At 36.8% G+C, this 3,329-nt stretch overlaps 1 protein-coding gene across 1 annotated transcript; it reads right to left on the reverse strand.

Annotated features, from left to right (window-relative positions):
* On the reverse strand, window positions 1–3,329 carry LOC129290980 (protein FAR-RED IMPAIRED RESPONSE 1-like). The gene is made up of 4 exons (XM_054928046.1): window positions 2,490–3,329; window positions 1,975–2,421; window positions 1,816–1,878; window positions 1–141 (listed from the first exon to the last, which is right to left on the reverse strand). Exons 1-4 carry the CDS (start codon window positions 3,327–3,329, stop codon window positions 1–3), a joined length of 1,491 nt encoding a protein of 496 aa, XP_054784021.1.

Here is a 3,329-nt window from a genome sequence, read left to right on the forward strand (position 1 = left end):
CTAAAGTCTGAATCGAATCGTCATCTCACTCCTCCGAGCCCCACTGGCCACCTTCCAATTTACTCCACTTCCACCAGCGCCATCGGACTCGCATCGGGCTTCAACTCCAGCTTCCTCGCTTCTCTTCACCTCGTCTTCTCCCTGTTGACCTCTTTGCTCTCGTCGTCGGCTCAATTATCTCCTCATCTAGGTTAGTGTTTTGCTTATTTATCTCTTCATTGATCCCTTTGACCTCTCAATGAGGACGATTCTGAATAGGAGAATGTTTAATTGATGACTCTTTATATCAATTATGAAAATTTTGTCTTCTGTTTATCCTTTGGGTTGTCGTTGGAGGTGGCTTAATTAATGATTCTCAATTACGATTCTGAACAGGACAAGGTTTATATGAATGTTTGCTCAGATGAAAACATAATTATGACAATTGGTATTATTTGAGTTTTCATATCTTTTCTATATCCTTCTCGTATATTTCCCTTTTTCTCATCAAAGATGAGCACGAAAAAAACTAACCTAGCCTCAAATTTAGGAAAGATATTCGAAACAACTATCATGGAAGTGTTTGCTCTGGAATTTATTGGAATGCTGAGAATGAGATGAGAAGAATATTTGAGAGTAGTAATGAAGCTTAAGGCAATTCTAGGCAGCTCTGATGATTGATTCTTGGACCTTAATTCTAGGCTGAATTTATCCAGCCAACCGACCATTTTGATGGTTCTTTATATATATGAATGCTTGGAAACCACAATTGTAAATTAAGAAAGTACAGTGCAAAGTTGATTACAAAATGTGCCAAGGCATGTGCAAAGTTGCAAAGTTGTTTCACAGCCCTAGGAACCTCGTCCTTGCTCTGTTATGCTTCTGTCATTCTCTGGTTTTAGTTGCACCTTGAGTTTATGCACTATATTTGTTTGCCTTGTTGATTATGAGAATTACCTATTTTTAATTTCTGTGGTTTTGGCCGATTTCTGGTGAAACAAGCGTGGATAGTTTGGTATTGTTGCTGATATATTATTTTTCTCTTGTTTTCTCCACTTTGCTAACTTGGTAGTGGTTTATGATTGACCTAACCCAACTGATTCTTATGTAATATGAGTGAGATTGAGAGAGATGCTAAGTGATTTTGAAGCTTTCTCATGTATGATTCATTGTAACATTGATTTTATGTAGGCTGGACGTTTCCTCAATTTACAGTTGGTTCAGTTTTAATATATATATATATATATATATTTTGAGGAACAGTGCTTAGTATTATCTTATTCGAAAGTTGCCAAGCCCATAGTGAAAATTAACTTTGCACATGCATTAGAATTTTGCATATGCAGTATAAATTTGCCAAGCCCAGCTGCAATTGTAAATTGATAAGAGACCACCTAATCATTTAGACTAGAGACCACCTAATCATTTAGGAATTGTGTTGCTTTATTTTCTTCCTTGTCTAAGGATAATTCTCTTACACTCTAAGTTGTGCAGATTTCAAAAATAGAAATTTGTTTGGGCTTTACAAAATGGGAAGAAGCAAGCTTACAAGTATACACTAAAACAAGCTTACAAATTTGGGCAGCATTAGAGCAAAAGAACAAACATCAAAGCAAGGAGCTAGCATGACAAAAAAGAGGACCAGCCCACAAGTGTATATTGCTAAGAACAGAATGGAGACTGAAGCAAGAGGCTAGACTGAAATGAAGACTTCACAGTTGAGGATTTGTATTGACATTCAAATTTGAATCTGTAACATTGTAACAATTTATATTCAAACAATGTAATGTAATTGAATTGTAATAGAAGTTTCAATACATTTAGACAATGATTTACCTTTTCAAATACTTGACTAAATTCAATTGCTTCAAGTGACTTCACATTATTGTTCAATGAATCCTACAAACACAAAAATAAAATGACAATAGTATGAAATATATTGTGAATAGCATTTAAGTTAGTTGAGAATGAGAACTTGAAATATAATATCTTTACCATTGTCAATGTTGTGAATGACATTTGGCTTACTTGAAGTGGATCATGTTGTGTTGTTGTTGGTGTATTTGGCACAGGCAGATCATATTGCCCTTGCACTAGCATACCTGACACGGGGGGGCTATATTGCCCTTGTACCGACATCCTTGACACGGTGGGGCCATATTGTCCTTGCATTGGCATACTTGACATAGGGGGACCATATAGCACTTGCACAGGCATACTTGGCACGAAGGGGCCATTTTGCACTTGCACCGACATACTTGGCATGAAGGGGCCAGTTTGCACTTGTACTGGTATATTTGACACAACGGGGCCATATTGCACTTGCACCGGGATATTTGACACAGGGGGGCCACATTGCACTTGCACCGGCATATTTGACACAGGGGGGCCATATTGCACCGAAGATGATGATCTACCCACTTCTAATATATTTTGTGTGTCCTGCAAGAATATCGGTTAAATGTCATAAAAAATCATGCTATTAAAAATTCAAAGTAAAAAAATTATACCTTTGAACATTGTGAAGACTTGTTAGTAGATTTTTTTGAAGTCTTAACTTTTTTTCTTTTTTGACTTGGATTGTCAACCCAACTTGGATTGATCTTTTTGCGTTCTCTCTTCTTGAATCCAATGCATGAACCATCATTCTTACCAACATCATCATCAACACCCCCTTCATTATTAACACTATCTGATGAGTGGTTACTAAGAAGTTGAGACACTTTTTTGCTAAGCTCTAGCATTGCTTGATGAACCATAAAGAATGCCTCTGGACATTCAGATGCATCACTAGCTAATTTTATGAGCATAGGGCACAATTGCCTATATCGATTCGAGCATTCTAGTTTAGGATCAACTTCAATTTCCTTTCCCTTACTATCATGCACTACACCACACCTTGCTTCTTTTGTCCACCTCTTTAACACATATTGCTTTGGAAGTAGCTTTACATCTTGGTCATATAATATCCTCAATGCATGACAGCACAAAATTCCCCATTGTTCAAACTTCTTACAATTACAAGTAATGACAGCCTCTTTATCTTCTCTTGATGGCTCAAATGTCAATCTCCACTCTCCTTTTTTATCAACCATTGTGATTACATAATCAATAATAAGAGCATCATCATCTGCAGCTATTTTTCTTTCTTTCCTCTCTTTTATACACATAGCATCACGTAAGTCATACTCATGCTGGAACAAGTCAAAAATTGATGGTGTGTAAACTTGAGAAAGCTGTTGCAGCATAGACGAACTCTTCAAAATCAACCTTGGCAACTTCTGGCGTGAGTTGAAATCACTTTGCAATTCATTATACCGCTTATTCCACAACAACTTGTTCAAAGACAT

This window comes from Prosopis cineraria, unplaced genomic scaffold, assembly GCF_029017545.1.
Source record: "Prosopis cineraria cultivar Desert tree isolate PC_DT_omini unplaced genomic scaffold, ASM2901754v1 PC13, whole genome shotgun sequence".
Classification (NCBI taxonomy): Eukaryota; Viridiplantae; Streptophyta; class Magnoliopsida; order Fabales; family Fabaceae; genus Prosopis; species Prosopis cineraria.